We start from the raw sequence: 12,282 nt of genomic DNA on the forward strand, positions 1-12,282 counted from the left end.
TCATGTTAGCAATTATTGAGACAGCTATGGCGACTATATTGAACAGTGAAGGCGCTGACACGCAGCCTTGTTTTATTTCAGAGTTGGTTAAGAAATGGTCGATTGTAGAGCCATTATGCTGTATTCTAGCGGTGTTGTTGGTATGGAGGCTTTCACATACTGCTAAGAATTATTCGGTTACTCCAAGGCGTCCTATGATTTTCCATAGCGCTCTCCGATTCACCGAGTCGAAGGCTGTTACACATAGGCCGTATAGATCCTTGATTTTTGTTCACGGGCCTCTTGAAGCTGTCGCAGTGTATGGGGGATATGGAAAACTCTGAGGCTTTGTAGTCCAATAGAAAGCTAGGCCGTATTATATTGTTGAATGAAGTGGAAATATGTTATATGATTTGGAATGCAATTAATTAATGAAATAGAAAAAAAAAAGAAATCAAAAGTCATAATGAAAAATAAATGAATATTTACCTCTCCTCAAAAACTCCATGAGAAGGCAATGCAACATCGCAAAATGACAGCGATAATTCATATCCATGGCAATTCCATTTTTTGCCGAAGATAATACACTCGACCTTTCTCAACATTTTATGTACGTTATTTCATAATAGATTGAAAAAAAGTCACTCAGATTTTCTCCATTCATTTCAGAATCAAAAACAATTATCAGCTAAAATTTTATTCAAAACAAAAATGACATAGAACACAACATAATACATATTGAACACATAATAATATTCATAACAGAGATCATAATTATATTAGAAAATTCTGAAAATCTTAGATAAAATTCTTTGGCCAAATATCATGCCTGGAAAATGCATATTCTTTGAAACACAGTCAGAAAGCAGGAGCCAAAAGATAATTCAATAAAAATTCATCGAAAAAATACGGTAATCTGACATAGATCTAATTTATCGTTTGGTGTTACTTCTTTTATACACATATCAACAATTTTGTGGGACTTATGAATTCAACACTCAACATCGAATCGGAAACAGCAGATTAATACATAGGATATAGTATTCTATTGGTACTTTTTTCGTTGATTCTAAGTCCATTATTTTCTGATGTCAAAATTAGATGCGATTTTTCAGTCAAATTAAACAGTCGATATTGTTGGATATGAATTATTGTAAAAATCACAAAAATACACAGAAAACTGTTATCATTATCAAATTCTTGACAGCTAACTATTTGGATTTACATAAAAATTGATAGTTTTCGTAATTCATTTCAATAAGACTTCTGAAAATATTCCCGATAACCTCACCTATGAAGTTGAAAAATGCTCAAAGCAAAATTCATCTCTTACATTCTAGAGAAATATTCCATATAAAATTCAGAAAGATTACAAATACTGACATACTTTCCATTCAAAATACTCAAATAAACCAATACTGTATGAATATAATGATACAAATACCATATAAAAATAATGGGTGTTATTTACAAGTAAGAACGTGAAATGAAATACATATATTGTCATAAATATGAACTTAAAATTACTTTTGATTCAAACAAAACGATATAAGAATTTAATCTTCTGGAATGTCGATTGTGAACAATAAACCTATTACCTAAGAAAATAAATTATATATTTGTACTTATTGGAAGTATTCCCTCTGAACAATATTGCTGAGAATTGCACAAAAAATGCCATCATATGATCCGCAATCTTTCAAATGTCAATAAGTTTTGGTCACAGTTCAAGAAACATTTGATTCTGATTGCAGATTAGATACATAACCGGGAAGAACGTTGAAATTCATGTCTCAATCAAAATTAGGTGATGTCAATTTTACAACATAACAAGATTCAAACTCTCAAACATCGCCCACATCTATAAGTAATATAAATTCAAAATATCCGAGTCAGGTAAATGCATGTGATCACTTCATTTAGTTTCAATTATCTTTAATAAGCGTAGTTTTTATTAATTCAATTTTCATATCCCAATTTCGTTTCGTTTTCAAATATCTGACATGCACGTGTATCATGGGATTCCAAATTGTTGTTCACTGAAAACAAGTTATCTATCCTGAATCAATTATATGTGTACAAGAGAATTCGAAAGGGTTAATATATCGATGTCGATGAAAACGTGAGGGATCTATAAGATCCAATATTAACTATTCAATTTGAATATTTAGGATAAAGAATTCGAAATAAGAGAAGCTAAAAGAAATAACAAGTTCAACAAATACGACGACATTCTACAAAATTCAAATAATAATAATTTATATCAGAAGTAGTTTGTAGAAGCGCATCATGAAATTATCTGTAAAAAATAAATACAAATTTACTGTTGTATGCATTTGAGGAATTCAATGATTCCGACGAAATGTGTTGTAAAAAATATAATCACAGAATTAAATGAATTATCTATATACAGAAAAAAACGCCCAAAATGCATATCTTTTGTGTTTACTATTTTGTAGAAAAAAAGTCAATATTTATTTCAAATAACGCATATTTCCATGTATAATTGAGCTGTTTGTCATGCACGAGGGATGGAGGGTAGTTGATTTTATTTAACTGGCAACACTAACTTTTCCAGCCAGAAATGGATAGAACTTTTGTTGCTGAGGATGAATTATTGATCATTAATGGGTTTCTATTAATTCTTTTTTATTATAGAAATAGAAGAGTTGAAATTATTGAATTTTCTACTTATTTTGCGGTCAATGACATTTTTACGAGTGATTGATATGTTGAAGTGTTATCGAAAACATGCCTTCCGTAGGATAGTATTTGAATTTGTTATCGAAAAAAAATCTCAGTTAATCTATGAATGTGTGATTTATACGATTTTTCTTCTTTCATTAATAACAACTCTACCAAAAAGGAATGTTTTCGATAACATTTCAAAAAAAGTAATAACTTCTTGAGTGTAGGTACGCCATTGACCAAAAAATACATGAAAAATGTAAAAATTTTAAATCGCGCAAGGTTTCAACATTTCATCCACATAAAAAAAAGGCTCGATAAAGAAAAACATAAATGACAACAAGAAGTGTATACGTTGCTGGCACAAAGTTAGAATTGGCATTCTTCAAGAAATACACTTCACACGAAAATTAGGGAATGAAAAAGTGTCAAATTTTCAAGCGATTTTCAACAGGCTATAACTTGAAAAAATACAGCAATTAAAAAAACAAAACTCAGTGACTCGTTTCCGGATGTAACCTTCAAAAAGAAAACCCAAGGGTTGGTTTCGGAAACTTAAATAAATTCTATGCATATTAAAAAAAAAACTCACTCCATGAAGTTGAAATAGCCACGAAAATAGAGCATTTCGTAGTGTTTTGGAGAATCGAGCGCTTCATCGAAAATATCGTAGGAAGCACTAATGTTGAGGGTGCCTTTTACTGTTCGATATTCCCCCTCAAAAAAAAAATTCAGTTCAATCCAGCCACCCTTTTTTTTGTTCCACTCTATTGAATTTTTGAAAAAAAATTGAGGAGCAGGATTTTAGCTCTGAAAAGCTCATAATCTTCATCGATAGAAAAAACAAAACATTTTCACTCGATGAATTTGAAAAAAAAAGAGGAAAATGAATAAATCAATTCTTACAAAAATTAAATCCAGTGGGACACAAAAACGCAATCAATGGCTTATCCTTCTATAGAATACATTCAAGTTAACGAGACCTATCTTGAATCTGTGCGAACACTGGCTGCTGAGATATTGACAATGAAAGGTTAAACGAGCTTTATTCGTCCTTTTTCTTAAGATTACTGGAAAAAAAGGGATTCCAAAACTAGACATTTTTTTATTGCTGTACGCTTAAATTTTTTTTGAGCCACAGCCTGTTGAAAATCACCTTGAAATTTGGATTTTTTGCTGCTTCAACTTTTGAAGAAAACAGTAAGTAATGAAGGTATGAATTTTGTGCGTCACTTTTCACTCTCTCTCTCTGTATATTCAATATGAGGGAACTTTTGAAATTTGAAACATTTCGTTCTCGAAATTCATCGCTTACGTTTGCCCCTTAGGAAGTTCTCTTGAACACAGACAAAATTCGTTACCATTTCTAGATTCGAGGCTTGTAGGTAAGCGTTATACAAATGGTTTCGGTGGTTTTTTTGGCAGTAGTAGGTAGTACGGTGGATTTTGGTTCCTCGTTCACCGGCGGAACTTCGTTGTTGTTGGAAGGGCAAGAACATAGCTCCGCCTTGTTTTTCAGACTGCACGATCTAGATATGTTGCCGTATTTCATCTTGAAGCTTCCTGATTTGGAGTTCGATATTTTCCTTTCGCGATTCTTGAAACTGAAAAATATTGGAATATTCGACAATGATAAAAGTTTGATAGCATGCAAAGAGGTTTTCTCGCATTTGTCTCACTCTCCCTAACATCAGCAATTCCGTGCGCGATAATACATAATACTGATTAGAGCTTATTTTCTACCTACTAGTCTCGGGTTGAACTTCATATGATGCTTTTTTGTTTTATCACGTTGCATCAATCTGTTTCTTATTATTCTTTGCCTTTCATCTTCGAAACAGTTCCTCTTTTGGATATATATCTTGTTATTCTTAACTTCAATATCGATCTGTAGTTTTTCAGGCACATCTGTGTGATATGAGTCGTCTTTTGAGCTTCCCGGTTGGATACAATGTAATGGCTCCTTTTCTTTTTTTTGTTGTTTGAAGGAGGTTTTTTTTGTATTTGCCTTCTTTAAATTTTCAATTTCTGATTTCACAAAATTCGGAGAATTCGGATTAAACTCATTTACTTTTTCTTCGAAATCTCTTAATATCTCTCGTACCCTCGATCGACCCTTTTCGAAAACATCTTTACACCTTGTTTCCGTTTTATCTTCATGAATTGACAGAAGTTCGAACTTTTCTAGTGCACTCATTCCCGGTGGTTGTCCGTTATTTTTCACAATTTCATCCCTATTTCTCTTAATTTCACCCCCGTTCTCGAATGCGTATAGTTTATTTCTAACTTTTCCTGAATTTCTAATAGTATCATTTCCTTCATGATTGGAATTTTGCTGAAGTTTTCGTTCAAAATCTCTACGAATTTTATTGACGCTCGAAAAATTATTTTCTTCCGCTTCATTCTGTTTGAGCTCATATTTACATCCTGCTACATCATTCATGCAACATTCTGACCCACCGCTGGCTTGTCCTAAAAAAACTTTTTTCTTCGCATCGAGGGGCTTCTTCTCGCTTATCATTCTTTGTCCATCCTCGATATTTTTTTCGTTCTGAATTTGGGTCTTTTTTCTTACATAATGAAAACTCATATTTTTTCGCTCACCTTTCAAATTTTCTGATGTATCTCCAATAGTTAAATAATGCATATTCGTCCAAAATTCTTTTGGTCTGTACTCGCAAGCCATCGCAACATCCAAATATCCTTGGCATCTTGCTAAAGGTGTTAAAGAACTTGCCACGAAAACATCTTCACAACTCGACCACTTTTTGTCTTCTTTTCTTTTGCAATTGTAATTTTCCATCTCCAATACGAATTCGTCTCTGTCTTGGACTCTTCTTCTTTCATCTGCCAGTGTTTTGTCGTAATCAGTCCAACTTGGTATATCACTGTAATTCCTGTTTTTCTTTATGACTTTTGGGATTGTTGCAAATTTTTCCCCATTTTGTTCAAAACAGTAATTTCCTATTTGAAATTTCCGATCGATATTTGAACCAATATACTCATTTCCGGAAGACCGTTTTTGCTCCTTCACCTGCTGAATTTTTGCCTCTCCTCTATGAAGAGATTGTTGTTTCTGTGGTACTGCATCACAACCTATTTTACGATCTGGATTGAGTTTGATTCGTTCAGTTTTTATTGGGGGTTTCTCAAGATCCAACTCCGTTTCTTTTGTGTTCTGTTCAACAGTGTGTTTTTGTGTTACCAAATCATTCTCAGATTTCGTAAAAACAACCTTTTCTCTCTCATAATAATTTTCTTTCTTGAGTTTTTCGAACTCTATCAAGATATCGCCTAAGCTGGAGCTATTAGCATCAATTTCTTCAAGAGTTGTTTGCTTTTTTGATAGTGGTTTACAATTTGCCATTCGACTTCTCAGCCTACTACTTCCTGGTTGAGGAGAATCTGGAATTTTCATCTCTTGCACATGTTTATCACTTCCATCATGATTTCTATTGTTCGACAATATCTCTTCTGGAAATCTGAAACCTAAACCTTCAAGAGCCCGTCTAAGCCCTATCTGTAGGGCTTCATCTTGTGAGTTATTTCTTGCACTACTCGCCCCTTGTTTTGGAATAGCACCTTTTCCATTTTGTCCTTCTTCTGAATTAGTTACACGATTTGCTTTGAGAGCGCACGAAAAGCACAAACGCCCATATTTATTTTCATTGCGACTTAAGTCAACTTCTTTTTCATTTATTCCTGCTCCTAACTCTGTATTCGTATCTTGTTTTTTGTTGTCTGAAAATTGAAAAATATGAATTTTCTGAATTCGAGTGCTATTCGAACTAACGAAAAGCATCCCCCTAACTACTTTTATCCAGGAGAAAAAGAATTTTTTGTACCGAAAAGAATGGAAAGCGAAAGAAATTAAGGTGGCGAATATTCAGTTTGTGGGAAACTTAAAATTGTAGATATTATAACTAGTGCTTAAAATACGAGTTGCCGGTCAAAATATCGAGAAAAAAATATATCAAAGAATGCTCGAAACACGATAGTGCAGAAAATCCAACTATCATGACGGATATAATTATGTAAGTTCAAATAGCTTTTTCGATTAGAAAGCATTTACATGAAGCCTCTTCCTTTTTTGAGTATATAACTAAAAATAAGTAAATGAGTTATTCGCTGCAACTAAACTAATGGGTCTTCCCTACACTTACATGTGAAAAAATGCAGCTTGCTGGAAGCAATAAGAATATCCCTTAACCCTGAAACTGGGTTGGACATGTGAGGATATTGCATCAACTGAACTCAAACCTCTTGGCAAAACCTTCGGATGTTATGCCAATCATCTTCGATTTCGAAAAGCCCTTTGAAACGGTCTTAGCTGACCGTCCTAGTGCAATAAGTTTCGTAAATCGTCTGGACAAAAAGTCATCCACGTGGTTTACCGATGGATCAAAATCAGAAAGGGGCATCGGCATTGGCGGATATGGACCTAAACTGATTGTCTCTAAAACCCTGGGAAGGGAACCCTCTACTTTACAGACCGAGACACTGGCTGTTTACGTTTGCGAACCTCAAAGGGGCGCATATCTACCATCACGAACAGCCAGGCCACTCTGAGTTCCCTGGCATCACACTACCAGAGATCTCTGCTGACATAGGAGTGTCGTAATACCATAAAGCAACTGGCTAGAGGCAATAAAGTGACTCTGCTATGGTTACCAGGGCATTGTGGTGTTGAAGGGAATGAAGAAGCCGAGGAACTTGCAAAAAGAGCATTAAGGTTAACACTTGCTGGACCTGAGACTTCTTGTGGGCTCGGAAAAGACCAATATAAGGCAGCCGTCCAACAATGGGTGTTAAACAACAGAATAACCCTCTGGAAAAATAATCCTGGGCTTATTCAGTCAAAGAAATTCGTGATGATTTCATCGACCTATATACCAGAAAGTTGATGAAGCTATCACGGGCTGAGCTTCGGGTGATGGTGGAACTGTGGAGGGGGCATTGTCGGAAAGTCAGCAAATAAGATTTGTTGGCTCTGTGGCTGAGAACCAGAAACAGCTGCACACATGGTATGAAAGTGCCCAGAGCTGGCTGCCCCAAGTACCATTCATATGGGGAAACCGGCCATGAATATTCACGAGGTTACGGTCAAGGCGCCTAAGGATGTTGTTGGTTTTATCAACACCATTGACGACCTCCTTGGATCTCTATGAATGAGTAGGGTAGAGAACAAAAGATCTACATGGCCGCAGTTCCCAAAAGGTTAACCGAGCCACAATGACCCCAAGTTCAAATAATAATAATAAACTAATTGGTCAAGTGTTACCTACTTAAATAATATTTACTGAAAAAAAAAAACAAAGAGAAAAAGACAATCGCCTTCGGAATACTCTACAGTCTACGGGATATTAATCTGTTGAATAGCTGTGGAACAACAGGGGTCGCATAGCCACTGGTTTTCAGGAAAATTGCTCCATAAAACGGTTCGAGTGTGAAGAGAAGAAGGAATGGAATGTTGTGAAAATAATAAATTTGCGCACAAGGACAAATTGATACAGCCAGTTAGAAGTCCTTTAATTTCGAAGATTCTTTTAGTTCTAGTGAGAAGATGAACTGAAGAGAATTCAAAATTCATTATGAAACTGGCTGTTAACCCCGGATTTTTCTTTCAAGAAATCGCACATATTTTATTGATGTTTTCAAGGCTACTCTCTTTTGTGACAGAATATAGAACTCTTGAAAATTAATAAATTCACCAAAAATCGCACACACAAAATATTCGCAATAGCGCACTTAACATCTCCCCAAGTCCAATGCGATTTCACTGAATATTAGATGAGGAGCTCGAAGGCAACTCCTGCGGTTATTGTTTACCACATGGTTCAGTAATAGAGACTATTTGAATCATTGGGGTCATCTGTTCAGCTTCAGATACCCTAAAAATACTACTATATCTTGAAAGCTACGCTTGAGTTGCGTTACAACCCTCGTAAACACTCTACTTCTACTGTGCTATCTACTTCGAAATTGTGTTCGTACGCCGAAGTAATAATGACTTTGATGACACTTTCAGTCTCATTCTTCAAATATGTAAAAAGTACCGAAATAAAGCATTTCTCAAAAACTTTCCCCAGTAACAAGATACCGAAAAAAATATGGACATCCATTTCCATTCGAATAACAAAACCATATGGTTAATATAGAGATTAGGTGTTTCTCGTGGCTTTTCGATAATGCAGATAACAGACGACCTAAGCTCGCATGAGGATTTATTTTATCGATGATTTCTCGAACTTTGAATGGAAGATTTTTGCTGAATAATCGGTTTATTTTGACCAGTCCTATATTCTATTGAAAAAGAAAACAAGTTCACAGCTCCCAGAAGTTTCCAGTAAAGTAATTTTTTTTCGATAAGGTACTACTGATTGATTTCTGATTGCTGGGTGTGTTGGACGGATAAACCAAACCTGCCACTGCGACCAAGCGGTCTATTGTAGCACACAGACAAGCTCTTGGAGCTAGATCTCTCCCTCCAGTCCCATCCTGCCCAAAAAGGAGATGATGTCGGAGGGGCAGTGATTCTTGAGTTCCTCTAGGATCATCTTCGGAGAACCAAATACTCCATGTTTGACCCTGTCTGCCGCCTGGCAGTCACAGAGGATGTGCTCAATCGTTTCGTCCTCCTCTAAGCAGAGTCTGCATAGCGGGTCATTGACGATGCTGAGCTTTTTAAGATGGGCTCTGAGTCTACAATGTCCTGTGAAAGCTGTCATTATAGATCTCAGATTTGTTCTAGAATATCCTAGCCAACGACTGGTGTATGGGCTGGGAGGCACTGAAATAGCCCTATGCGAGTGACGCAGTCCAGGATGGTTGCGCCAATACTCCAGGACCTTTTGCCTTATCCAGCTGTTGTTCCGGTCCCTGACCAAGGAATTGGAAATTTCTATACTAGGTTCTGGGCCAATAAGCGTTGATGTTGCGCCTTCTCTGGCTAGAGCATCCGATACATCGTTGCCTCTGAAGCCAGAGTACCCAGGTACCCAAATCAGTTGGTACTAAGAATGTTTCGTTTTCGCAGACGTCAAGGCAGTTCTGGGACTAGTAAGATTTACAAGAGAAAAGAAGGTTTGCGTATAGCTAGTAATCCACAATGATCATCTTATCCGCCTAAGAACCCGATTATTGCCAAAGTACGAAATAAAAAGAACATAACGTGATTGTAGGAATTCAAAGACATAGCTACTGGTGAAACAAAAGTCTTCAAATACGAAAAAACCTCTTTTAATATATAATGATGAGTGTCTTATGGGAAGATTGAAATGAATCAGTCACAATAAAAATGTTTCGAATCCTTCCCAATTAGAACACTCATAAAAGCTGTTCATTGGCAGTACCAACCTATTCGACCTAGAGCCGTTCTGTTTGGCTCTTCTACTGGTAGATCTATGTAAGTAACTCCTTTTGTCTCTAGAATTGGATCTCCTTATACTAGGCCGCTTCTGTACAGATTCGGCGCTCAAAGAGAGACCTGCAATTCCAACTACAAACAAATCTTTATGTGAAAAATATTCTACCTAAGCAACTAGTCATGTGAATACAACAATCAAGGGGGACACCGCAATCAAACCGATAAGTTACATAATCTACAATATTGGTTGGTAGTTTAAATGTTGCTTGTCTCTATGACCTAGTCATACTTAGAACATAGAATATCAGGAAGGAGCTTTTTCGAATAAGTGTGACGGGAATTGTGCGACGGAAACGGCCATATTGGTCTTCCAAGTTTTGATTTGAAAATGGGCCGACTTGGAAGTCAAATGAACAAAGTGATGTAATTTTGGTATTTTGGATTCTTGAAAGTCGCTAGAAATAAAGATTTTGGACATTTTAGCGTGAATACTTGGTGATTAATCTAGTGAAGTCAGTGTTATAATCCTTTTGAGTATTCCTAAACATCATATTACAAAATCGGAAAATATGGTTAGTTGTGCCGCTTGTGGCTATTGCTTCACATTAAAAAATGAAAATTCCAGTGTTACACTTCATAGGTAGGTGATTTTTTTAAGCTGAATATCAGTTATTAATTATGAGTTTCTGAATTTCATGACATAACAAGGTTATCCCATGACAATAACACTGCATGGGCGTAGGTGATGTCAAGTCATAGACCTTATAGTGATACCATTAAGTATATAGCCAAGCAGTGTTAGGCGGGGTGAATTTCCGCTTTGATTATCAATTTGAACGAGCGTGAAAAAGCTTCTGACTTTACGTCAGTGCTTCCCTAATTTTTTTGATTAATCAGAATCCAACTAACTATTGAAGTCAGTTTTTTGGAAACTTCATTGTCCTACACCACTGTTGAAACGGAAATATAAGTCGGCCATATTTCTCCTCTATTCCGGTCAAATTGAAACGAGCAATATGCTCCTTCCTGTTATTCTATATTCTAAGTAGTCATATTACTCAAATTTATCAAATTTATAAGTAAGAGTGATATACAGGGTGAGTATTGGATTTGTGCATATATTTCAAAATTCGTGTGGATTAATGCAGCAAAAATCAATATCAATTATCAAGTAAAAAACAAATATCACATGACTATATAACAAGAGAGAAGTTGACCCGATCCCAACTTCTTACATTAATTGACCGTGATTATAAATAATAATAATATTATGCGCAGCTCAATATGCAGATAGATGCGAATCGGCATGTCTGGTTCATTGAACTCAATGAATTTCTTTATTGACTATTTTATTTATTCATTTTATACAATTATTTTTATTTTTTGTTTTATTCATTTATTAGGTTTAGTGATTTATAACAAAGGTTAAAATATAGGTATTTCGAAAATATGAAGTTAGGAATTTTAAATTTGGTCTACATAAATGGTCACATTCAGGATATTTGTTACTTGGTAATTGTTACGTGGTACTCGATACGTGATACGGGTTATTTGATGCTGCATAAATCCAAATTTAGACTCTTCTCATCAAATGGAAAATTATCTCAAATTACTATTTCTCCGAATTTCTATCAGTTACAAAGATATTTTACTTTTGGTATCAATTTTATGGCAAGTTAGTTCCTGGATCCTTGATATTAAGATAAAAAGGATGTTATTTTATACTGAAATGATCAAAATTACGAAGTTAAAATACGAAAAAATCTTGCCACTTGTCAACGAATATTTGAAAAAAGGACGAAAATTGTTTGCTGAAACTTCGAAACATTCAATAAAACAATATCTTTCCGTTATTAATCATTATTTAAGTTAAAAAAATAATATTTGAAAAAATTAGGTATATCGGTAACTATCTTCGAAGTTATGAGAACAGTGAAAACTCAATATTTCTTCAATAGTCACAAGGAAGAACAATTATGGCACCCCGAAACAATAAATACAAATTGCAATCACCTACTTGAGATACATCACTTGAAAGATTTTGAATTTAAAACAGATTATGTGTTTCGCTAACAAAATAGCATCTTCAGGTGAGTGAAGGTAAAAATATTGTGATATTTTCATCGAGTATCGGACACATTAATCCAATATTTGTATAGAATGCTTCACGGTTATACATATAAAGAAAATATTCGTGATTAATTCAATATGGCAATATTGACAAATAAACCAAAAATTATTAATCAGGC

General features: G+C 35.0%; 1 protein-coding gene across 3 annotated transcripts in view; it reads right to left on the reverse strand.

Moving 5' to 3' along the window:
• Positions 1-660: 660 nt before the first annotated feature.
• The window catches only part of LOC123309128, a 58,639-nt gene continuing 47,017 nt past the window's right edge, over positions 661-12,282 (reverse strand). For 2 of the 3 annotated variants that reach the window (XM_044892047.1, XM_044892045.1), the window contains 2 exons: positions 10,024-10,165; positions 661-4,271 (listed from right to left, as the gene is read on the reverse strand). In XM_044892047.1, coding sequence (XP_044747982.1) covers positions 4,034-4,271; positions 10,024-10,165 — 380 coding nt within the window. In that variant the 3' untranslated portion in view covers positions 661-4,033. The remainder of the gene's footprint in view (positions 4,272-10,023; positions 10,166-12,282) is intronic. The other variant, XM_044892046.1, reaches the window with a different exon arrangement.

Source organism: Coccinella septempunctata, chromosome 3 (genome assembly GCF_907165205.1).
Source record: "Coccinella septempunctata chromosome 3, icCocSept1.1, whole genome shotgun sequence".
In the NCBI taxonomy this organism is placed as follows: Eukaryota; Metazoa; Arthropoda; class Insecta; order Coleoptera; family Coccinellidae; genus Coccinella; species Coccinella septempunctata.